A 24,353-nucleotide genomic window follows, 5' to 3' on the forward strand; every position below is an offset into this window, starting at 1 on the left:
CAAGGAGACAGTAACAAGGTTTCCTGTGTAAGTGTTGGCCAGGTAGCTTGGCAAAGAAATGAAGACACCTTATGAAAGGAGAAGGTAAAGTGTAGTGTAGGAAATGTGGACCTGGAATTTCGGCTCTGAGCTGTGACTCTGGAAGATAACAAATAATGTTCAAATATGGAACTGTCCTAAAATAAACAGAGAAGGCGTTTAAATCTGAAACTGAACTTAGTAAACATTTTTTCTTAGTGCTACCCACTTTTTACCATAAGAGCATTCTACTTTGACACTACCTCAATCTATTTTTTCAAAGAAAGTGTTTTTAGTGCCCCAGAATCATACATACAATGGTATAAGATTTACACTTATCTGAAAAATTTCAACGTCTCTTCTTCCAATACCAAGTGACCAGAGGGCCTGGGTTCAGTAAACAACAATGAACAGAAAGATAGCCAGAGTAGTATGGTAGCATTTATTTCAAATTTATATCACACTAAACAACATTGCATATTGTTTATAGAAACAAGTAAGTGTATTAAAAGGGTAAAAATATGGACCGTGAAAATGCACACCAATTTAGGACAGTGGTTGCCACTGCAGACAGAAAGAGAAAAATGCAACTGAGAAGAGGTATGAAGAAGACTTGAACTATATTTAGTGTTAAGAAAAAATCTGAGGGGCCAGCCCAGTGTCGTAGTGGTTAAGTTCGTGCACCCTGCTTCAGTGGCCTGCAGTTCACTGGTTCGGATCCCAGGTGTGGACCTACACACAGCTTATCAAGCCATGCTGTGGCTGGTGTCCCACATATAAAGTAGAGGAAGATGGGCATGGATGTTAGCTCAGGGCCAGTCTTCCTCAGCAAAAAGAGGAGGATTGGCGGTGGATGGCTAATCTTGCTCAAAAAAAAAAAAAAAAAAAAAAAATCTAAAGTAGCTATAACAAAGTAATGTTTGTTAATTCTGAGTACAAAGGTGATGTCATATTAATCTCTATACTTTCTCTGAATGCTTGAAATTTTCATTAAAAATAATTTGGCACAACCACATACCAAAAAGAAAAGAACCTAGTGACCAAAATTGGAACTAAATATATATTATGTAAAAAATGGCAACTGTTTATAAACCAATGTTACCAATTAAAAAAAAAAAACTAGGGCCAGCCTGGTGGCACAGCAGTTAAGTGCGCATGTTCCGTTTTGGCGGCCTGGGGTTCGCCGGTTCGGATCCTGGGTGAGGACATGGCACCCCTTGGCAAGCCATGCTGTGGCAGGCATCCCACATGTAAAGATGGGCACGGACGTTAGCTCTGGGCCAGTCTTCTTCAGCAAAAAGAGAAGGACTGGCAGGAGATGTTAGCTCAGGGCTAATCTTCCTCAAACCAACACAAAAAACAACCCCCCCCCCCCAAAAACCCACCCATACATACAAAAAAATGGCAACTGTATGTTTTCACAGAGGAAACCTTCTTATGGAAACCTCTACAAAAAATTTTTGTGACTCCTAAAATATATATATTTAAGACTTTTCTCTTGGATCATAACATGGATATAGAATAACAGGAAGCTTGAGATTAAGAAAGCCTATATATGACTAGAGATGTAGGGTCAGAATTTTTTATGCTCAAGATTCCAGAAAAAGAGAAAATTCCAAAGTTGATATGGGGGGTCATCAGGCTGATTCTTAGTAAAACATTAACTTACAATAATGATGATGGTAATAACAATAACAACTATCATGCATTATAGTTCTCATAACAACATTACGTACATTGAACGACAAAGGAATAGGTAGAGATGTTAAGAAAACTAAACTCAGATAGATAGGCAGTGAAGGTAAAACAACGCAAATCTAAGTCCATCTGACTCTAAAACATGTGCCCTTAATTCCCACACTACACTGAAGCCGACAGCAGCACATGACACTACTGTACATATGCCTGCCTGTCATCCATGCACCAATCTACCTAATTCAATCCAATAAAAACTAATACACTGCACCCAAAGAAAACTCCAAAGAGTATAAAATTTGGGGACAGACTTAGAAAACTCAAAAATTAAAAGTCACTGGGGCTGGCCCCGTGGCCGAGTGGTTAAGTTCGCACGCTCTGCTGCAGGCGGCCCAGTGTTTCGTTGGTTCAAATCCTGGGCACAGACATGGCACTGTTCATCAGGCCACGGTGAGGCAGCGTCCCACGTGACACAACTAGAAGGACATGCAACTAAGATATACAACTATGTACCGGGTGGATTTGGGTAGATAAGGAAGAAAAAAACATAAAAAAAAAAAAAAAAGATTGGCAACAGTTGTTAGCTCAGGTGCCAATCTTTAAAAAAAAAAAAAAAAATTAAAAGTCATTGCTATGAACAGATTCAAGGCAGAGCCTAGAAAGGAATTCATCACATTCTGCCATCTAGCTATTCTATAATGATCATCAAGCTACCACAGGAAGTTTGATAGGTTGAAAAAAAAATCTTAATAGTTCTATGGGTCTAAGTAATCTTTTAACTTTCAAAAATGGAATATTTCATTGCAGTAAGTCAATCTCAGTTTGGTCAATTTTATAGCACCAGGAATAAAATGACATTGATCATCGTATTTTCTAAAGGGACCATTATGGAATTCTGATACAATGATAAGACTTTACTTCTTATTCTATTGGCCTTCACTGTATGTTAGAAAGATCAGGAGCTCAGCAGGAAACCTGAGGGGGCCCTCCCTCTATGGTGCAGGTGTGCGGGGCCTGGCAGGGTTTGAGGGTAGAGCAGGGGTACTACCATAGGAGAAAGATATCCACACTCTAGGCCCTGTTTGAGCACACATGGTAATGGCTGCCATGTGAGGAAGGTCAGACAAAACCCACCTGCAAAAACTATGTGCCAGGAAGAGGCAAGAACCCTTCAGTGCCTAGAGCCTGACCCTGCCTTGACAAGAAATGCCTATCTCTTGCATTGACAAGGTAAGCTGTCACTAGAGAAGAGACAGGAAGTTCACTAGGCCCCCAAATTCTAAACTGATTCAACGCAGAAGCCTGCTGCTACTGGGGAAAGGGCAGGAAATCTACCTGCAGTCTAGACCCTGTACTGAAGAGTAGGGAAAGTTGTCTGTTACTAGGGGTGGGGCAAGAAGACTGAGACCGAGGTTGCCTAAGACTGAAGCTGGAGCAGGAGAATGAAGAAACCTGCCCTGCTCCAACCATGAGCAGTGAGTAACAAGAAAGAGCAGCCTGACACTTGGAGAAGGGCTAGAGCACGAAGACAGAGCCCTCTGTGGTGCAGGCACAAAGGACATACTGAAAGCTGAGAGCAAAGTAGGAAAACTGAGAAAAATCGGCACTCTAGAACTTACATTAAATGTAGGACAGTGGCAATGTACCAATGGAAAATTTAAAGCCTGTGTTACAATGAAGATAACTATAGCAAAAATAAACTCAAATCTAGCTCAGTCATTGACTTATTTGACTCAGCTCCCAATGCTAATGGCCTGACAGAAGAAGAGGAATGCCTATTTCCAGACACAAATATTATTTACTTCAGTTTCTACCGTTCTTTCATATATAATATTTGCTGTTTAATAAAAAATTATGAGACAGACAAAAAAAGCAAGTGAATTTGAAGACAGATCAATAGAAACTATCTAAACTGATAGTAGGAATCTCCAAACATAACGTGAAAAAACCAAAAAACAAAACAAAACAGACATCCAAGAGATGTTGGGACAAAATTAAATGATCTAACAAATACGTAATTGTAGTTATTGAAGGAGGAGAGAGAAAGGGGCAAAAGAGCTATTTGAAGAGATAATGGCCAAGAGTTTTCCAGAATTAATGAAAGTCAACAAAACAGATCTGAGAGACTCAGAGATCCCAAACAGGATTTTAGCCCAAACAGGAAATATACAGAAAAACACAAGTAGGCACATTAGTTTCAAATAGCTGAAAACAGAAGAAGAAAATCTTGAAAGCAGTGAAAAAGAAATATGACAGAGGAACAAAAAGCGACTATAGCAGACTCTTGAACAGAAACTATGGAAGCCAGAAGAAAATGGAACAGTATCTCTAAAGTATTAAAAAACAAAACCAAAATAAACTGCCAACCTAGAATTCTATAGAAGAATATCTTTCAAAAAGAGGGTGTATTAGTTTGCTGGGCTATCATACAAAATACCACAGACTGGGTTGGCTTAACAATACAAATTTATTTTCTTATCGTTCTGGAAGTTAGAAGTCCAAGATCAAGGTGTCAGCAGGGTTTGTTTCTTCTGAGGCCTCTCTCCTTGGCTTAGAGATGGTCACTTCTTGCTATGTCCTCACATGGTTTTTCTCTGTGAGCACACTATCCATGCTGGGTCTCTGCATGTCCAAATCTCCTCTTCTTATAGGGACACCAGTCAGAATGGATTAGGGCTCACCCTATCAGCCTCATTTTATCTTAATTACCTCTTTAAAGGCCCTACACTCAAATATAGTCATACTCTTGGAGTTTGGACTTCAAAATATGAATTTGAGGGCAGGGGCACAATTTAGCCCATAACAATCCATCCTCTGTACCCCCAAAATTCACATCCATCTTACATGCAAAACATATTCACCCCCATCCCAACAACTCAAAAGTCTTAACTCATTTCAGCATCAACTCTAAATCTCAAATCTCATCTAAATATCATCTAACTCAAGTGTGGGTGAGACTCAAGGTATGATTCATCATGAGGCAAAATTCCTCTCTAGATGTGAACTTGTTGAAACTAGACAAGTTGTCTACTTCCAAAATACAATGGTGGGAGAGGCATAGGCAAGACATTTCCATTCCAAAAGGGAGAAATTGGAAAGAAGAGAAAGAGATCATGGGTCCCAAGCAAGTCCAACGTCTAGCAGGGCAAGTTACATTAGATTTTACAGCTTGAGAATAACCCTCTTTGGCTGGATGCTCTGTCCTCCATGCCCACTGGGGTGGCAGCGCCCATCTCTCTGGTCTGGGGTGGCAGCCTGGCCCTTGAAACTGAGGAGGTAGCCCTGCCCTCTGGAACCAAGAAAGAAGAGACAGCCTTGTCCCCTAGACCTGTGCTCTCTGGGCTGGTGGATATATGCTGTCTATAAGAAACTCACTTTAAATATAAACATATGGAAAAAGATTTATCATGAACTCACTAACCTAAAGAAAGCTGGAGTGCTTATGTTAGTATCAGACAAAGCAGACTTCAGAGCATGGAATATTACCAGCTATGAAGAGAGACATTACATAATGATAAAAGAGCCAATTCATCAAGAAGACATAACAATCCTTAATGTGTATGCACTCAATAATAGAGCTTCAAGATACATAAAGGAGAAACTAATAAGGTAAGAAAAATAAACAAATCCATAAATTTAGTTGGTATGGTAGCCAACCTCTAAGAGGACAAAGGAAACAGAACAATTCTGGAAAACCTTCAGATATAAGGTTATATTTCCATAGGCCAGGCAGCTGCAGATTATAGGGCCATGACATCAATAATCAGATTATCCAAAGCTACTAAATGGCACTGAGGAAACTGCCTCGGGTCACCAAATAACTAATCGGCTAAGTATATACTAAGCATTCTCTACATGTATAGTACTATGCTAGAAATAAAAGACATGGTTCTGGCAGTGAAGAAACTTACAATCTAGTTGGAGAAATAAGGATCACAAATATGAAATACAATATAATAAACTATGCAGAACTCACTAGAATTCACGTGCTCATTTAAGTTACTGAGCAAGTACCATGCACATCATGTGGTGCTAATTTTAAGATGGAAATAATATGGTTCATGTCCTCAACAGACAGAAAGCCTAGAATGGGAAGACAGATATGAAAACAAGGAAGTGTAAGTGTTTACAGGTACGACAGAAGCCCTCAAGAGGGAGTGGCACATTCCGCCTGGAGTTTCAGGAAAGAATGCATAGAAGAAATGATGTCTGAGCTGAGTTTTAAAACTCAGATTCCTATTTAGGTACTCCTTGGGGAGACAAGGTAGGGAAGGGCATATCAGGCAGAAGGATCAGTATGAGCAAAAAGACAGAAGTATGAAAACTGTAAGTAGTTTAACAGTTTAAAAAAATGTAAGTGGTTGGATATGCTTCAAGGATAGGGTAAGAAGAGACATGCATTTAATAATTAGGCCAAATGAAAAAAGGCCTTGTGTGACATGATAAGGAATAAGGACTTTATCCTGTCTGCCTTCTCTTGTTTTCCTCTCTCCTCTTATTCATTCAACAAATATTTATTGAGTGGATACTATATGCTAAGCATTGTTCTTAGTACAGAGGATACGGCATTGAAAAAGATAGATAAGGCTCCTGTCCTGTCCTCATGGGGGTGCTATTGTGGGGAGCATGGTGGCAGTGAAATGCACTGGATGTACAGAGGTGAATAACGCAAATGTCAGTTGCAGAAGGCTCTACATCCCCCAAACAAAAACATAACAACACACACACACAAAATAAACCAGTATGCATATCTGGAAGTGATTAATATCTTATGTTTCTTGGGTTTCAGAAACTAAAGTTAAACTTTGATGACAATACTTTCATAAACAAATCATTTTGTTATTAGAGGTCATCTTTTTCAATAGCCAGCATTATTCCCTTAAATTCTTACTTGGGGTGAGGTGGCAGAAAATCGGTTGGTTTCTCAACAAATCTTTAGCATTTACGGAGAAGCTTACAGAAGGTGGTGTTAGTTTCTATATTCCTCGATAGATGATCTAAGTCAACTGCTTCCCAAGAAATACTGCTGAAGATACAATTTCACACACCTTAAGCAGTAACTTCAGTAACTGAAGCACATTCTCAATCAAGGGGAAATGTGACAATATTAACAGAATTCATGTATGTGAGCAAAATTATTTTGATGATTACAGTAGCTTGATTGTAATATAATGTGCAATGGCAAGTCTAATAACGAATTCCTACTTTCATTCACTCAAAACCTTCCAAAAAAATTCATAGTTTGAAATTTTCTTTCTTGGTCTCACCCTGCAGGTAATTTTTTTCCCTTGGAAAGACTGAGGTAAGTCCACTCAGGCATATTTGAAAAACTAGACTAAGCAAAAATACTATTTTCCATTTCAAAGACAAGCTGTTTTACAAAGAAATAACTGAATGCCATTAAGCTGTGATACATTGCCATGTTACTGCTTTAAGAAGCAATGTTTTTACGCAAAATTTTGAAGTAAAAGCTTCCAAGATTAACTAGCCATGTGCTCTGTTTCCAAAGGGCTTTCAGTTGCATTCTACTACACGGTCATTAATATCAAAAGGAGCTATTAGGAATTCAACTTAATTCTGTCCTTTAAATTTTTTCTTCTTTCAAGAAGAAAGAAATTAAAATTTCTATGGCAACATGCTAAATTTGAGAAGTAGGCCCTACCTTTTTGCTTCAAATAAATAAGGTGGGTAACTAATTAGGCTGTTAAGCACGTCTATTACCAGGCAATATCTAATCATGGGGGAGTAAGTGCAGCTCTAAGATTCCAGTTCACATTTCTTGACCTGTGGATTGTTATCACCATCTCTAATATCACACCATGGGAAGTTTTGTATTTAACACAATTTTCCTTCACACCTTATGAATAAACAAATCATGTTTATCAAATAGGAAGTACTTAGCTGGAAAATAGTGTATTGCTTAAAAATTCTGATGAAGACTTTTAGTAAATTTACACCACCTGTGCATTGAAGTCTTTTGGTTGGCTTAGATCACAGTCTAAGACTTAGATCATAGTCTGTAAGGGGCTAAAGATATCATCAACCCTTATCTGTATGCTAGGAACAAAAGGAGCTTAGAATTATTGTTTTAAAACTGCTCTACTTTTCTTTATCTATTTCTATTTCTCAGTGTTTATTCAATTTTTCTTTCCTTCACTTTCCATGTCTCCTCTCTATTCCTAACCTCATCCCGTTCTTTCTTTGTTTCCTTTATTCATGGTTTTTGTCTCTGGACCAGCCTTCTCATTTCTTTATTGAAATAGAAAAAGTCACAACATGAAAAAAAAATCATTGGATTTTCACAGGCAACGGTAAACAGAAAATGTAGCATGTTGGGGGGAGGGACCTAAATTAACTCATCTAGTGGTTCTTTTACTTAAAAATTTAGTATGTTGTAACCCACAGTTTCCCAGAGAAAACTGAAGATATATGCTACCGACTTGTCAAGAATCCCTCATCCAAATATCCTTAACTCAGATTTTCCTTCAGTGGCCATAATTATGAGTAGCCATCACTTCTATGAAATAACGTGTGGCATGTTAACAGGTTGTCCTTAACCCTCTCCCTTGTAAAACAGCCCTTTCTGATACTTGAGCAAGTTACACTTAGGGAAGAATACAGTGGGACCTCCTTCAAATGGTAACTCCTAGCATCTGTTGCAGAACTAATCAGTGCTGAGATTCTTGAATCTGAACGCTGACTTCCCCAAGGTAGTTCCTATTGCATCAGCCTGAAAGTAGATGCATTTTAGTAAGATTTTGTCGAAGTTCAAGTGAGAGACTTACCTGTTCCTGGGTCATCTTCTGCAGCTCATTCTCCCAAGCTGCCTGGTCATCGTCCAAGTTGTAGGAAGCTGGTGGAGTGAGTCCACGAAGGATCAGGGGGTCTCGGTCATGGCAGAGGGCTGTCAGGTGTCCAATATACAACTTTAATTTGCTTCTATTTTGGTCAAGTTCTAAGAGGGACTGGATGATCTGAGGTGAGAAAAATGAGGAAAGTAAAGGTCAATCTGAAATGAGAAGTTCAAATATCTTTATGCCTCCCAAGTTAAAGAAAACTGACTAAAGACTAAAGCTCTGCTAATCACTATTGAAATCTTCAGGATTATAAAAAGAAACAGTTCCACACACTTGCACATTTACACTGTCACATCCACCCACCATTCTGGGAGATGGGTAGCGAATGTTGGCTCCATATATCAACCTAGACTGAGACTTCCGTATTTAGGCAGGGGATTAAGGACAGGACTAACTTGTATTGATAGCAATGACATTCCCGATACAGAGAGACTCCAAGTTACCTCACAGTTTCCCATTCCATTTATTTATGAGTAGGTTACAGAAAATTGCTAGTGAAATGTGCTCACCTGAAAGCCTGGACAACACACACTTCATGTGTTCCTCTACCTCCTGGAATGGAAGAAGAATTCTGTCTCTGGAGAAGGTGCATGTTTTTCTTGGCCAAGAGATGTGATGAGTGAACTCATTACTGAGTCTGCCTAATCCTGGCTTAAGCTCCCCTCCTTCATTTCACAGAAGCTATCCGATATTCTTTTTAAACAGTGATTGATAAACCCTTCTATAACACCAAACACCTGACCCACAGCAAGGGACTCTCTGAAATTCTCTCAGTTGTTACATTGGTTCTATATTTTTCTTGAATAACAGTCCTGTCCTGTATTTTTTTTTATCCCCTTTACCCTGGATGACTAACTATCCTTTTGACTCCATTTGGAAGCACATTAAATGACAGATGACTTCTGCCCCAGAATTTTGTTAGACAGCTCTCATGACAATACTCTGGCCAGGTACTCAGTACTTGGTCAAAGTTGGGGGTGTTTAGGAAGAGCTGGGCCAGCTCTCACATCTTAGAACACTGAAATGTTAGAGCAGCATCTGCTTGACACACAGCAGCTGTGAGAGCCGCAAAACCCTGCCAAGATGCTGGCGATTCTCAAATGTTCCCAGGGCTTACAAGGCAGAGGTTTGCACCTGTCGCATGTCACTAGTCTGGCATTTTTCATCAATAGCACACCTATGACCTACCTCACAAATAAGGAGCTCAGTAATCTTCAAGTCAACAGCAACAAGGCTTGGTATTACTTTCAACACGACACTGATTCCTCCCTGGCCTCCTCACAGGACTGTTCCTGTGGCTTTCCTTTATTTCTTTTTAAGAGTTTTTTAAAAAGTGAGTAAAGTTTTATGTTTTTTATTACGAAATCAATACACATTTTACTCTGGAATATATGGGAAAAGAGGTACAAAAGAAATAAAAAAGCCTGTAAGTCCATTTACAACATTTTTGCGATTTTCTTCCAAGTCTTTTTATAAACTTATATAAATCAACTTTTCATGGTATCATACTTCACGTTTTGCTTGATACACTGTTTACCCATTTAATGTTATATTGTGAGCACTATTCACAACATCACATATTCCTGGAAAATATGGTTTTTAACAGTTGCTTTATAAATATACCACATTTCCTTTGTTTCCAATACTATTTCCATGAAATAACTGAGAGGGAAGAGCCAGGGTTTAGCAGCTAAAAGAACCTTTAGATTACTAAATAGATCAGAGTTCAGAGTTTAGGGCTATATAGTATAATATAACACAGAAGTTGGAGCCTGCTAGATAGATCAGAGAAAGTGAATCAATTTAGCATTATTTTTACTTTTTAAACATGCCCATCACACAGAATTCTATAAGGATAAAGGTTAAACTCTTGGGTGCTGGTGTGGAAAGCTCTCGGGCTCTATAAGAGACTCCTAGTCAGCAGGCTCATGGTGCCAGTTCTGTGCTGGCATTTCCTACGTCTGATAGGCATATCAACACTGCCAATCACAGAAGGAACAGATTATTTCAAGAAAGCAGAGGATTTGGAGAGTGTGGAAGTTGGATAGTTTTTCACAAACAACACCAATCTCTCAAAAAGAACTTATTTTATTTCTGATCATAAATGCATACTCACTGTAGAAAATTTAGAAAGAATTTCAAAGCGCAATCTTTAAAGGAAATTTAAAGGCAATTATTTCCTTAAATGCCAGTATGTTTTGCAGTTCAATAACTGAACTGTCTAGTCACGGTTCTATTACCACATCCCTCATGCCTCCACACAATGCAGCCCTATTTCCTTTTCCTTTTTTTTTTTAAAGCTTGGCCTTCTCTATCTTCTTTTACAGACACATTGATAAAAAGTCACTTTGGGGAGTTCCATTGGGTTTGTGCAATTTAATAACCATTCTGTGTGTGTGTGTGTCTGTGTATAGTTGCCATCGCATCTGGGTTGCAAGGCTGAAAGAGCTGATATTAATTACTGTTTGGATTGGAAAGCTGGCATAAAAGAGTATGACCACTGAGGAATGGGACAATGTGATAAATGGTAGTAATGGAAAGACCAAATTTCTTATAGTAAAATAAAATTTAGAAGGAGACTAGCTCACTACAGTATGACTGGGAATGAAAAAATTGACTTTAGATCTCTGTTCTCGATGAAAGATGAATTTCAAACTGATTTAAATGAATTTCATGCTTAAGTGTGAATTGATTTAAAAATGATAGTTTTGCAATATGTAATTTTTCAAAGTCCAATTGAAAACTTAAAAAATGATGGAATTTGAAATTTTTTTCCAGGATAAAAATTCATTCCATGCAATGGCCAAGATGTTGGTCCTTTTTTCCCAGCCGAAGAGAACTGCTTAAAAAAACCCAAAAAACAATACAGCTTAGTATGTGAAAGTCCATGCAACTGCCCAACTAGCATAGGTCCCAAATCTATGCATAAAAAAATCACTTCGGCCTCTCTGGGGCACATTTAACCACGTCAATCATGTGGGAAATGCCCTTATCTTTTCCTTTTCTCCCCTATCTAACTTGGGTAGGCCACTTAGAAAAGAAACTGCGTTTCCCACAAGGCAGAACTGCCACTGCCTAATCTCAGGAGGGAAGAGGGACACTTGCCAAGTAGAAAGAGGATGCCTTACAGGATCCATAAGTTATGTCTTTTGTCCAAATACAACCTCTGTACTTTGGCAAGGAGTCCTACCAAAAACCGTCAGAAATGTGGTCAGGCCACATTAGTTCTACAGCTATGCAGAACTATATCTTTTTTGGCAAAAAGAAGTTAAAAAATTAACTTGTCAAGATAACCTCTGCTTCTACCAAATGTAATGCCCCAACAGCAATATTCCCCCAGTCCTACATTTACCAAGCTGTTAAAGAAGCGTTTAAGTTTTAAAAAGGGGTGAGAGATTTTTGGTTGATGTACTGAGACCTTTGTTTCTTCTTGCAAGGATTTATTTGCTTATGTGTAAGATCCTCAAATTGGCTTTGGAGGTCAGCATTTGATGACATATGGTGACAGAGGACAGTGATCTTCTGAAGGTGTTTATTTTAACCTCCTTCCCACTTAAGTATGGTTAGATGGCTAAAGCTCTTTTGGAAGACAGATGAGTTGCTTCTATATTGTTTGATACAGATTGCAATTGAAAATTCTACAGTGTTCCATTTCTGCAACCCATTTATCTATGAGATTTGAACAGACTTTCTTAGACCATTTGACTTTTCAATACCAGGATGGACTGTGCAGAGCAAAAGGCCCCTAACCAGTTAATTACATGGCTACTTTTCTCTTCCCAATTTACTGTTTCTGGGTCAGACATTTACACTAAGTATAGTTGGGTGGAACACATTCTAGAGACACATCTTGAAGGAATGCCCATCATAAAGACTAGATGAACAGGTACTGAAGATTATTTGGAACTTAAGGTATTTGCCCTTGGGATACTAATGTTTTGTTGTTTGGAAGATGCCATTTTTTTTTTCCTGCTTTTTCTCCCCAAGTTCCCCCAGTACATTAGTTGTATATTTTTAGTTCTGGGTCCTTCTAGTTGTGGCATGTGGGATGCTGCCTCAGCGTGGTCTGACGAGCGGTGCCACGTTGGTGCCCAGGATCTGAACCAGCAAAACCCCGGGCCACTGAAGCGGAGCGTGCGAACTTAACCACTCGGCCATGGGGCTGGCCCCAGGAAGATGTCATTCTTTTTAAGCTAACATTTATTGATCATTTACCGTGTTCCTGGCAAATTATTTTAATATTTACTATGATTCTTTTGTGGCTAGCCCACTGTCCTTAACTGGCTACAAAATCTTTGTTCTTCTTTCCACCTGCTGAAGTCTTCAAAGGCAGGTTCAACTGCCCATGTATTAACTGCATAAATGCTGGTGGTAGTTTTGATTCCTCATTGGGCTACCATTACACTGCTGTCCCCAACTTAGGTACATCAAGAAAGTCCCAGAACAACTAACATATTAACTTCCTGGAGACATTATTCCCTTAATAGCTTCCTGTGCAGAGGCCCCAGCAGAGAGATAAACTCTGAAAAGTAAAAAAAAAGAGGCAAGGGAATAAAATTCATCAATCTACCCTCAAAACTTAGTTACTGAGGGAAAGAAGACTATCTTCTTGGTCAGTAATGTGCTTCAGGCTCAGGACGATGAAGGACAGTCTTGTCTCTTCACGAAGGTTTGGAGCTTTGTACATTCTCACTTAAATGCAGCTACTTTGTGAAAGAATAGTTCTTTGAAAAAATATAGTAAGCCCTCATAACATTCTATCAAATCATATGTATTGAAGCTAAAAAATTACGTAATTCACTTAACAAGCATTTAGTGAATGCCTTTGTGCCATGTCCTATCCAGTTTTAGCAGACGGCAATATTAAGAATAAGATGTGGTCCCACTCTACAGTAAAAAAATCATGAAATGATAGAAAAGATATGTTGAGGGTATATAAGAATTAAAATGTGTAAATTCATGATTTATCCTTGTTTTAACTTTAGTTTTGAAGTTTACTTCAGGCAAGCCCTTAAATTATTAAATAAACCTCTGCCTTGATTTGAGGCTTACTCTTAGTCTTTATATATAAGGTTAGGAAATTCAACAAATTTTTTATTCTTAATGGCCTCTGAGACCCAACCTCCTAATGAGCCTTCCCATCTGAAGCACGAACAGAAGGATAATTAATGGATTCTCTAAATGTCTCTGGTCTTATGGTCCTTACTCATTTTTAATCCTAAAAAATGGAAAAAAATATACATTTAAGAAAAGCCTTCATTTTATACTTCTCCTGCAAGACATACTGAACAAAGACATGCCTAGCAAGTCTGCATCCTATAATAATCTATAAAGGAGTCAAAACTTTGGAATAGTTTATAAGATACCCCTACATAATCCTACATAATCTCCATCAGAAAACAAACCTTTTTATTAACAAGGAGAATGTGGAAAGTTTCAATAGCCTTACACTGAGTTTGTGCTTAGCTAGAGGGCTACAGTCATTGAAAAAAAAGTTTCTATTGTAACATAGCTGCCTTTCTTTTAGGGGTAAGACAATACAGCTCTAAAATTTCAGGAAAAATTAAGATAACCTAATGTTAAAGGCAAGAAACTGCAGAGCTCCAAATCCTAACCCATTTCACAACTATATTTTACGTGTATCTGACTCCCCAAGCAAATTTTACAGAATGTGACTGTCTTACATTTATCTTCCAAAACAAAAATAAAAAATCATGACAAAAACAAAAAATCCAGAATGATATACAATAAATATTTATTAAGTACTTAGGATACTAGTTCTATACTAAGCAGGGCCACTTTCTCAGCAACCCTTATAGATGACCTACTATTCTTACTTATTTAGTTAATGAAATATTTGGTCCAGGGCATGACTTAGGCTCAATTAATTTTCTCATTCCCCTTATCTACATACTGGTAACAAACATTCTCTCTCTGACCAAACTTTGGTCAGGTTCCTCTGAACTTTCTTCTCAACTAGGCCCTGACTTTTGGGCTTTCATGTTCATCTCTACATTGTCCAATTCTAGCAAGAATCTGCTAAGTTGGTTATCAAGAATCTCCTACCCTCGATATTTGATCACCCTCAATTTCTGATCAGGCTCTTCACAGTCCACTATCCCCCAGGTAGTGTCTTATCACTCTGGCCTGCCTTAAGCAAGAATCCTGTTAGGTCGGTTTAGCCAGAATCCTCCCTTACCCCTGATGGTCCACCCATTAACCCCCAACCTGCTCCTTGACCATAAATTCCCACTTTTCCTTGTTGTATTCTCAGTTGAGCACAGTCTCTCTCCCCAACTGCAAAACCTCATTTCAGTGGTCTCTATACTTATCAGACGGTCCTGAGTAAAGTCTGCCTTACCGTTCTCTAGTAAGTGAATAAATAATTTTTTCCTTAACACTGGTTAAACGAAAGGAATAGTAAACACTCAGTTACCATTAGGAGTCCAGGTCCAGGGACCACTAGGTCATTGAGGTGAATAAATGTTAATCAGAAATCTTACTAGAAATAGAAATATCTGGTTCTAAAAGTGAAACTCTCTCCAAAGGTTTTAGATACAAAGAGATTTACGGTTTGTTAAAGTTTAAGTGTGTCTATGAAAACTGCAAAAGACTACAGATGTTGAAATATGAGAAAAAGTGAGAATTATTTTTTTGGTGAGGAAGATTGGCCCTGAACTAACATTTGTTGCCAATCTTCCTCTTTTTGCTTAAGGAAGATTGTCCCCAAGCTAACATCTGTGCCAGTCTTCCTCTGTTTTGTATGTTGGATGCCACCACAGCATGGCTTGATGAGTAGTGTGCAGGTCCGTGGCTGGGATCTGAACCTGTGAACCCCAGGCTGCTGAAGTAGAGCATGCAACCCAACCATTATGCCACCAGGCCAGCCCTGGGAATAATTTTTATTTTATTATTTTTATTATTATTTTTTTTGCTGAGGAAGATTTGCCCTGAGCTAACATCTATTGCTAATCTTCCCTTTTTTGTATGTGAGCCACCGCAACAGCATGGCCATTCACAGATGAGTAGTGTAGGTCTGCGCCTGGGAAATCAACCCAGGCCACCAAAGTCACGCATGCTGAACTTAACCACTGGCCCACTGGGGCTGGCCCCAAAACATGTCCTATTTCTTGATCCAGATATGGACAGAAAAAATTCTGTACTCAAAGTTATAAGGAGATAGGAAACAGGGTTTAGAATAAAATGAAACTTGAAATCTGAACTACACACTTGCTAACTGCATTTTGCCTATTTACTCTTCATTCAGTTAAAATCTATCCTATCTTATGCAGTCAGCATAATAAATGCTGCTCAAATAGCAGAGTGGTGGAGCCCTGCCCACTAGTGAGGGAAGGAGATCTCCTGCTGAGTCCATCTATTCACGTGTTGGAGGATGTTAAGGTTGTGGCATTTCAAGTACTTGCTGCTTTACTACTTGGGAACTTGTATGATACATGAAAATAAGGACATTTACCAACAAGAAGGCAGACAAGTTATCACAGATGAAGACAGTGCAGATAAATGGGCATTAAGCGGAGAGAATGCTATTTTGAGGCACAGAAGCTATTACAAGCTAACCAATCAAGGGACACATAGTATGCACCCTGTAGGGATGGTCGGATAAGAGCCAGTGAGATAACTAGAATCAGGAAAGCCACCCACTCTGATAGATTTAGCAATGCTAGGAGTATGTGAGTGTTCCAACATTCTTCCTTGCTCTTAAGAGCTAATAAAGATGGGAAAGTATCTTCAATTCAGTTCTTGGCTTGAGGCTTGCTTCTCCAAAATAAATCACTTATTGTTATTTTAGTGAACAAATAGGGGTTAAATATTAGTGTGTGTGTGTGTGTGTGTGTGTGTGTATGCACATATATAGAATAAAATAGCTGAATGACTTCTCCCCACTGTATAGTAAAGTTCCAGGGCTATATACTTATGAATGAGAAATTATGGGGGGAAAAGTCTAAGCATGTGAAAAAATAAGGCAAAAGAGGGAGAAGAGAGGTTTATACTTTTTAAGCAGGCAAGCCAAAGGCAGGCTGATGTTGAATTCAAAAGAAAAAACTAGGTAGGCAGTTGGCCATAGGCAAAAATGGTGGCCTTCAACTCATTGCATGCCTGTGCACATACTCGAGTGCTGAAATTGATAACTTACGCTCCATTCTGATCCTTTGAGGTCTGGTGCCTAAAGTATCCCTGCTTATAATTGTTGGCTGCAGTCAAGCACAACAGCATTTCTTGGCATTATTACATGTCTACTAGACAGATGAATCTGAAAAACAGCAACATGGTTGTTGCCTGCTGGACAAAACACAACAACCTTATCACAACATTTCATTTTCTTCTCTCTCTAATGCAATGTACCAATTATATTGAAAGTGGAGGGGAAGGCCAAGTGGACTTGCCCAGAATAAACAAAAGGAACCTCGTGATCTTGAAAGTATCTCAATAAACATGGAACAACATAACAAAGGATGTGAATCTAGATTAGAGGGAACACATCCATTGGCTCCTTCTCACAGTCTACAGAAATACAGAGAAGAAAAGAGCCAAGTATGATTATCTTAGAAACAATGAGATGCGATAGCTTATCTGTACAAGAGCTCCCAGAGGCCAGTCTCTGGAGGAGACTCGTCTGTGATTAGCAGTTATTCCAAGGTCAGGTTAAACAGGTACGTGTGTGTGTGTGTGTGTGTGTGTGTGTGTGTGAGCTGGAGGAGTAAACAGAGCCAATTTGCCATTAGTCATATTATTATTTCAACTCTAGTGTCAAATTAAACACAACAGACTGGGCAGATATTTAGAGTCTACTGTTGAAGGCTCACAGACAGGCTGTGGCCACTGAGAGTCTCATTCTGTGTCTGAAGCCTTGGGTAGACATGGCTCCTCATTAAGCAGTGCTTACCAAGAACTGGGCTTAAGAGGGTACAGGTGGGAGGGAAGGAGAGTTTACCTAGAATCACCTGGAATGCAGGGGCAAACGTATCCGCAGCCCTGTGTAAATATCAGAAACAGGTATCCCTCCTATTTAGAGAAAGACAAGTTACATACAGGAATTTGATCTCTTAATGCTAAAGTCGGAAAGAGCCAGGAGACAAAATGTGACAGGTTAGAAACATTTGTGACTTGGTGTGTAGGAGAATGCACATGTACATACTTGCAGCGGCAAGAAGGTGCAAGGGCAAGATGGGAGGAGAGATCTGAGCAAAATGGCCCTTAGCCAATATTTTCAGCTTTAGTGCAGCTTAGAACCCCGCATAACTGAGAGGGTGCAAATGTTTCTGAAGATCATAAAAGAGCACTTTAAGAACTGAAACCAGTACCAGGACAGGAGGCACAAAGAGAGTCTCCTTAACTTCTTCCTCTCATTACTATAAATTGAAATAAAGCTAGGCTCTCAGTGAGCCAGCAGCTAAGCCCAGGAAAGGCATGGTATGCCCCCCACCTCCACCCCAGCAGCACTGCTTTGTATCCACCATTATCCTCTTCCTTTCCTCTGCTACTTCTCCTCTCTTGTCCTGTCCTAACCACATGAAGAATCTTTATTTCTACTCACTCACACACACACACACACACAGCCCCAAAAGTGTCAAACATCTGAGAAGCTAAGAGGGATCTTGGGTGCTCTGACAGAGATGTTCTTTCTGGATTTGTCTGCCATACTGAATAAGGAAATCATTTAAAAAGAAATTCTTTCAAAAAATTTTATACACCAAGAACAAATCCCATGGATTAATGATTTCCAGACATCATCCCTCTCACCTTAGGCGTAATCCAGACTCTGGGTAGAAAAAAACGATTTGGGAAAAACAAAAATTAGGAAGACTATTTTCTCTACCCATCTTCTTTGAGAATAATATCTCCCATATAGTTACTGAATTAATCTCCCCTCTCTGAAAGCTGCTTAACTGCTTAGCATAACACAAACTCTGATAGACATCACCATTTCAGTATCACCAGTTGTCGATGCTTAAGCAAAGTTTTATTATTTGAGGAGATACAGGTATATCTCGGAGAGAGTGCGCGTTCGGTTCCAGACCACCGCAACAAAGTGAATATTGCAGTAAAGTGAGTCACACAAAGTTTTTGGTTTCCCAGTGCATATAAAAGTAATGTTTACACTATACTGTAGTCTATTAAGTGTATAATAGCATTATGTATAAAAAAACAATGTATATACCTTAATTAAAAATACTTTATTGCTGGGGGCCGGCCACATGGCCGAGTGGTTAAGTTCACGCGCTCTGCTTCGGCAGCCCAGGGTTTCGCCAGTTCCAATCTTGGGTGCAGACATGGCACCGCTCATCAGGCCATGCTGAGGCGGTGTTCCACATGACACAACTGGAAGGACCCACAACTAAAATATACAACTATGTATTGGGGGGCTTTGGGAGAAAAAGGAAAAATAAAATCTTTTAAAAAAAATACTTTATTGCTAAAAAATGCTAAGCATCATCTGAGCCTTCAGCAAATCATGAGTGTTTGGCTAGCGGAGGGTCTTGCCTCAATTTTGAGGGCTGCTAACTGATCAGGGCATTTTACTCACAGCAGAACTTCTTTCAAAATTGGATTCAATCCTCTCAAACCCTTTATCAACTTTAGGCTTTATCAACTAGTAAGTTTATATAATATTCTAAATCCTTTGTTGTCATTTCAACAATCTTCACAGCATCTTTATCAGGAGTAGATTTCACTTTCTTTGTTCAACCATAAAAAGCAACTCCTCATCCATTAAAACTTTTATCATGAGATTGCAGCAATTCAATTACATCTTCAGGGTCCATCTAATTCTAGTTTTCTTGCTATTTCCACCACATCTGCAGTTACTTCCTCCACTGAAGTCTTGAACCCCTTGAAGTCCATCCATGAGGGTTGGAATCAACTTCTTCCAAACTCCTGTTAGTGTTGATAATTCTGACCTCTTCCCATGAATTGTGAATGTTCTTTTTTTTTTTTTATTGAGTTATTGATAGGTTACAATCTTGTGAAATTTCAATTGTACATTAATGTTTGTCAGTCATGTTGTAGGTGCACCACTTCACCCTTTGTGCCCACCCCCCACCCCACCTTTCCCCTGGTATCCACTAAACTGTTCTTGGTCCATAGTTTTAAATTCCTCATATGAGTGGAGTCATACACAGATTATCTTTCTCTTGCTGGCTTATTTCACTTAACATAATTCTCTCAAGGTCCATCCATGTTATTGCAAATGGAATGATTTTGTTCTGTTTTGCAGCTGAGTAGTATTCCATTGTATATATGTACCACATCTTCTTTATCCATTCGTCTGTTGATGGGCACTTAGGTTGCTTCCACGTCTTGGCTATTGTAAACATTGCTGCAATAAACATTGGGGTGCACAGGACTTTTGGGATTGCTGACTTCAGGCTCTTTGGATAAATACCCAGTAGTGGGATGGCTGGATCGTATGGTAGTTCTATTTTTAGTTTTTTGAGGAATCTCCATACTGTTTTCCATAGTGGCTGCACCAGTTTGCATTCCCACCAGCAGTGTATGAGGGTTCCTTTTTCTCCACAACCTCTCCAACATTTGTTGCTATTAGTTTTAGATATTTTTGTCATTCTAACGGGTGTAAGGTGATATCTTAGTGTAGTTTTGATTTGGATTTCCCTGATGATCAGCAATGATGAGCATCTTTTCATGTGCCTATTGGCCATCTGTATATCTTCTTTGGAGAAATGTCTGTTCATGTCTCCAGCCCATTTTTTGATTGGGTTGTTTGATGTTTTGTGATTGAGTTGCGAGAGTTCTTTATATATTAAGGATATTAAGCCTTTGTCAGATATATGACTTGCAAATATCTTTTCCCAGTTAGTGGGTTGTTTTTTTGTTTCAATCCTGTTTTCATTTGCCTTGAAGAAGCTCTTTAATCTGATGAAGTCCCATTTGTTTATTCTTTCTATTGTTTCCCTTCTCTGAGAAGGCATGGTGTCCGAAAAGATCCTTTTAATACTGATGTCAAAGAGTGTACTGCCTACGTTTTCTTCCAGAAGCCTTATGGTTTCAGGTCTCACCTTTAGGTCTTTAATCCATTTTGAGTTTATTTTGGTGAATGGTGAAAAAGAATGGTCAATTTTCATTCTTTTACATGTGGCTTTCCAGTTTTCCCAGCACCATTTGTTCAAAAGACTTTCTTTTCTCCGTTGTAGGCCCTCAGCTCCTTTTTGAAGGTTAGCTGTCCATGGATGTGTGGTTTTATTTCTGGGCTTTGAATTCTGTTCCATTGATCTGTGCACCTGTTTTTGTACCAGTACCATGCTGTTTTGATTACTGTAGCTTTGGAGTATGTTTTGAAGTCAGGGATTGTGATGCCTCCCATTTTGTTCTTTTTTCTCAGGATTGCTTTAGCAATTCGGGGTCTTTGGTTGCCCCATATGAATTTTAGGATTCTTTGTTCTAATTCTGTAAAGAATGTCATTGGGATTCTGATTGGGATGGAGTTGAATCTGTAGATTGCTTTAGGTAGAATGGACATTTTAACTATGTTTATTCTTCCAATCCATGTACATGGAATGTCTTTCCATCTCCTTATGTCGTCATCCAATTCTCTCAGAAAGGCCTTGTAATTTTCATTATATAGGTCCTTCACTTCCTTAGTTAAATTTACCCCAAGGTATTTTATTCTTTTTGTTGCGATTGTGAATGGTATTGTATTCTTGAGTTCTTTCTCTGTTGGTTCATTACTGGAGTATAGAAATGCTACTGATTTATGCAAATTGATTTTATACCCTGCAACTTTGCTGTAGTTGTTGATTACTTCTAACAGTTTTCCAATAGATTCTTTGGGGTTTTCTATATATAAGATCATGTCGTCTGCGAGCAGCGAGAGTTTCACTTTTTCCCTCCCTATTTGGATTCCTTTTATTCCTTTTTCTTGCCTGATTGCCCTGGCCAGGACATCCAGTACTATGTTAAATAAGAGTGGTGATAGAGGGCATCCTTGTCTTGTTCCTGTTTTCAGGGGGATGGGGTTCAGTTTTTGCCCATTGAGTATGATGTTGGCTGTGGGTTTGTTGTATATGGCCTTTATTATGTTGAGGTAGTTTCCTTCTATGCCCATTTTGTTCAGAGTTTTTATCATAAATGGCTGTTGGATCTTGTCAAATGCCTTCTCTGCATCTATTGAGATGATCATGTGGTTTTTATTCCTCAGTTTGTTGATGTGGTGTATCACGATGATTGATTTGCGGATGTTGAACCATCCCTGTGTCCCTGGTATGAATCCTACCTGATCATGATGTATGATTCTTTTGATGAATTGCTGAATTCTGGTTGCCAAAATTTTGTTTAGAATTTTTGCATCTATGTTCATCAGTGATATTGGCCTGTAGTTCTCTTTTTTCGTGGTGTCCTTGTCAGGTTTTGGTATCAGTGTGATGTTGGCCTCATAGAATGTGTTAGGAAGTGTTCCATCTTCCCTAATTTTTTGGAATAGCTTGAAAAGGATAGGTATTAAATCCTCTCTGAAAGTTTGGTAAAATTCCCCAGGAAAGCCATCTGGTCCTGGGGTTTTATTCTTTGGGATGTTTTTGATTGCTGTTTCAATCTCTTTCCTTGTGACTGGTCTGTTCAAATTGTCTGCCTCTTCTTGAGTGACCTTTGGGAGATTGTAGGAGTCCAGGAATTTATCCATTTCCTCTAGGTTATCCATTCTGTTGGCATATAGTTTTTTGTGGTATTCTCTTATGATCTGTTGTATTTCTGCAGAGTCTGTTGTTATTTCTCCTTGCTCATTTCTGATTTTGTTTATTTGAGCTTTCTCCCTTTTTTTCTTTGTAAGTCTGGCTAGGGGTTTGTCAATTTTATTTATCTTCTCAAAAAACCAGCTCTTTGTCTCATTGATCCTTTCTACTGCCTTTTTCATTTCAATAGTATTTATTTCTGCTCTGATTTTTATTATTTCTCTCCTTCTGCTGACTTTGGGCTTCATTTGTTCTTTTTTCTCTAGTTCAATTAGGTGTGCTTTAAGGTTGCTTATTTGGGATTTTTCTTGTTTGTTAAGATGTGCCTGTATTGCGATGAATGTTCCTCTTAATACAGCTTTTGCTGTATCCCATATGAGTTGGTATGGCATGCTATCATTTTCATTTGTTTGCAGGTATTTTCTTATTTCTTCTTTAATTTCTTCAATGATCCATTGCTTGTTCAGTAGTGTGTTGTTTAGTCTCCACATCTTTGTGCGTTTCTCAGCTTTTTTCTTGTAATTAATTTCTAGCCTTATAGCACTATGATCTGAGAAGATGCTTGTTATTATTTCAATTTTTTTAAATTTGTAGAGGCTTGCCTTGTTTCCCAACATATGGTCTATCCTAGAGAATGTTCCATGTGCACTTGAGAAGAATCTGTATTCAGCTCCTTCAGGGTGGAGTGATCTATATATGTCTATTAAGTCCAATTGTTTTAGTTTTTCATTCAGCTCCACTATTTCCTTGTTGATTTTCTGTCTGGATGATCTGTCCATTGATGTGAGTGGGGTGTTGAGGTCCCCTACTATTATTGTGTTGTTTTTAACATCTTCCTTTAGGTCTGTTAATAGTTGCTTTATGAATCTTGGTGCTCCTGTGTTGGGTGCATAGATCTTTATAAGCGTTATTTCTTCTTGATGAAGTGTCCCTTTGATCATTATATATTGTCCCTCTGTGTCTCTCTTTACCTGTCTTATTTTGAAATCCACTTGGTCTGATATGAGAATTGCAACACCTGCCTTTTTTTCCTCGCTATTTGCTTGAAGTATTGTCCTCCACCCCTTCACCCTGAGTCTGTGTTTGTCCTTGGGGCTGAGGTGTGTTTCCTGGAGGCAACAAATTGTTGGATCTTGTTCTTTAATCCATTTTGCCACTCTGTGTCTTTTTATTGGAGAGTTCAGTCCGTTTACATTGACAGTGATTATTGATGCATGTGGACTTAATGCTGGCAATCTGTCGCTCATTATCTTGTTTTCCTGTATTTCTTTTCCTGTGTGCTTTAGACTACCCATTTAATACTGCAATTTCTTATGCTGGGTTTCTTAGATTTTTCCTTATCTATGATTTGTGACTCTGTTCTGTACTTTATTTTAGTGTCTACCTTGAAGTTTGTATTTAGAATCTCGTGTATAATATAGTCTATTCTCTGGTGGTCTCTTACTTACTCGACCAATACTGATTTAGACCCTTTGCTCTTCCCCTCCTAAATAATTATTTTCATCTTTTTATTCCAACTCGTCTTATTAATTTGTAGTTAGAGTGCTAAGATCGTCTTTGTTTTGGTGGTCTCCTTATTTTTACCCTAATGCTATAGTTGAATATTTGCTATCCTGTTCTGGTTCTATCCATCGGTCTCCCTAGTCTGTGGATTGTGTCCACTTTCTCCCTTTTTTCTTTTTTCAAGTATGAGAGCCTTCTCGAGGATTTCTTGTAATGGAGGGCTTTTAGTTACAAATTCCCTTAACTTTTGTTTGTCTGGAAAAGATTTAATTTCTCCCTCATATCTGAAGGAAATTCTTGCTGGATAGAGTATTCTTGGCTGAAGGTTTTTATCCTTTAAAGCTTTGAATATATCACTCCATTCTCTCCTAGCTTGTAGGGTTTCTGTAGAGAAATCTGCTGACAGTCTGATAGGGGCTCCTTTATAGGTTATTCTCTTTTTTTTTCTTACTTCCCTGAGTATTCCTTCCTTATCATTCCTATTTGCCAACTTTACTATTATGTGCCTTGCGGTGGGTCTTTTTACATTGACAAATCTAGGAGATCTAAAACCCTTCTCTACACACATTTCTTCGTT

At 38.7% G+C, this 24,353-nt stretch overlaps 1 protein-coding gene across 16 annotated transcripts in view; it reads right to left on the reverse strand.

The window, feature by feature from the left end:
- The window catches only part of ERC1 (ELKS/RAB6-interacting/CAST family member 1), a 526,143-nt gene that overhangs the window by 34,336 nt on the left and 467,454 nt on the right, over positions 1-24,353 (reverse strand). For all 16 annotated transcript variants that reach the window (XR_011497049.1, XR_011497048.1, XM_070494769.1 and 13 more), the window contains one exon: positions 8,499-8,687. Coding sequence is in view for 14 of the 16 variants with exons in the window: in XM_070494769.1 (XP_070350870.1) it covers positions 8,499-8,687 (189 nt within the window). In the remaining 2 variants the exon portion in view is untranslated. The remainder of the gene's footprint in view (positions 1-8,498; positions 8,688-24,353) is intronic.

This window comes from Equus asinus, chromosome 22 (genome assembly GCF_041296235.1).
Source record: "Equus asinus isolate D_3611 breed Donkey chromosome 22, EquAss-T2T_v2, whole genome shotgun sequence".
NCBI classification, from domain to species: domain Eukaryota; kingdom Metazoa; phylum Chordata; class Mammalia; order Perissodactyla; family Equidae; genus Equus; species Equus asinus.